The sequence below is a fragment of the Tupaia chinensis genome, unplaced genomic scaffold (genome assembly GCF_000334495.1).
Source record: "Tupaia chinensis unplaced genomic scaffold, TupChi_1.0 Scaffold000077_1, whole genome shotgun sequence".
Taxonomy (NCBI): Eukaryota; Metazoa; Chordata; class Mammalia; order Scandentia; family Tupaiidae; genus Tupaia; species Tupaia belangeri.
In genome coordinates, this window is record NW_006159538.1 from 658,438 (window position 1) to 659,939 (window position 1,502).

General features: G+C 46.9%; 1 protein-coding gene across 1 annotated transcript in view; it reads left to right on the forward strand.

The window, feature by feature from the left end:
• Nucleotides 1-948, forward strand: part of TPH1 (tryptophan hydroxylase 1) — a 23,183-nt gene extending 22,235 nt beyond the window's left edge. Inside the window, exon 12 of the mRNA XM_006142484.3 lies at nucleotides 179-948. Coding sequence (XP_006142546.1) covers nucleotides 179-353 — 175 coding nt within the window. The 3' untranslated portion in view covers nucleotides 354-948. The remainder of the gene's footprint in view (nucleotides 1-178) is intronic.
• Nucleotides 949-1,502: the final 554 nt, after the last annotated feature.

Consider the following 1,502-nt stretch of genomic DNA (forward strand, 5'->3'; position numbering starts at 1 on the left):
AGGCCAGGGTAGATGTATCTATGGACCCTGTAGGTTTTTCAGCCTCTGCGCATGCAGTGTGGTCCAGATTGGTCATGTACCTATTTAAGAGCAATTTTCACCTAGTATGTGACATAGGATTTCATTTGTTTATGTGTCTTTAATCATTAGAAACTGTCTTTTTTGTTCTCTTAAATAGAGAATTTACCAAAACAATTAAGCGTCCATTTGAAGTGAAGTATAACCCATACACACGGAGTATTCAGATTCTGAAAGACACCCGGAGCATAACCAGCGCCATCAATGAGCTGCGGCATGACCTCGACGTGGTCAGTGATGCCCTTGCCAAGGTCTGCAGGCTGCCGAGTGTGTGACGGGTGCCAGTCGCAATCCAGAAGCATCTGGGCGTCAGTTCAGTGGCCATGGCCAGCTCTTGCTTTTCTTGAAGACCTGATCATTGGCAGGCCAGCAGCTTCTAGCCAGAAGACACTGTCTAATCCCACCCCTAATGAATCGCCAGCCAGGAAATTTGCACCTGTTCTCTCTGCTACCCTTTTGTTTTGTTTTGTTGGTAATGGCTTCAGTGAAATATAATCCATATACCGCATACAGGACTTGTTTGACCCAGTGGATAGATCTGGCCTCAACTTGACTCTCTTTTCCTCAATCCTTCTTGTGTAAAATGACCTTGATGACCCTCAGAATACACTGATGAGTATTCCAGAGCTGAGCCATACTGTTACTTGACATCCTTTATTTCTAAAGTATCTGTTACTATCAGTGAGTTTGTGCCACTCTCAATCACACTGACCCACCTAAATTTAGCAGGAGACCAACCATCTCCACTGCCAGCATGAGTGAAAGTAGAGAGGCCTCTGTCCATGAGCATACCTAGAAAAAGCAAGCAGCCTGGTTTCAAGTGTTATGAATTTCAAGTGCTTTCTTTCTTTCTTTCTCCTCCTTCCCCTCTCCCCCCAGCATGCTTGTGGTTGCTGGAGAGAGAGAGAGAAAGTGAGAAAGGATCCCTATGGGGTGGTCATGTTGCAATCTTTTTTCTATTTATCCTTTTTGGAATTTGGGTACACAAACATGTGTCCAAGCGTGTTCCTTAAGCCAAAGGATCTGGGACTCGAACCATGCTGTCGGCCAGGTGGGATCCAGCTGCCTTAAGCAGCTCACCACCAGCTGGCCCTAAAGTGTATTTCTTCTGGGGAAACAGAAGTTAAATCTGGAAAGATTGACTGGGGCATAACCTTTATGAATAGGCTCAGGGGGTCAGCAGTTGGAGTAATGGCTATGTCGCCGGACTCCCATGTAGTTGACCGTGGTTCGAGTCCCAGACCTGGTGGCTTAAACTCACGCCAGGCACATGTGCGTGCATCCCCAAGATCCCAAGAGGAGATTGGAGGAGAAGGGATTGTGGTGTGGCCAATCCCCCCTGGGGGATGATTTCTCGCTTTCTGTCTCTCTGTCTCTCTTTGTCTTTCTGGTGAGTGCACGTGCCCTATAGCAAAAACCTCTCC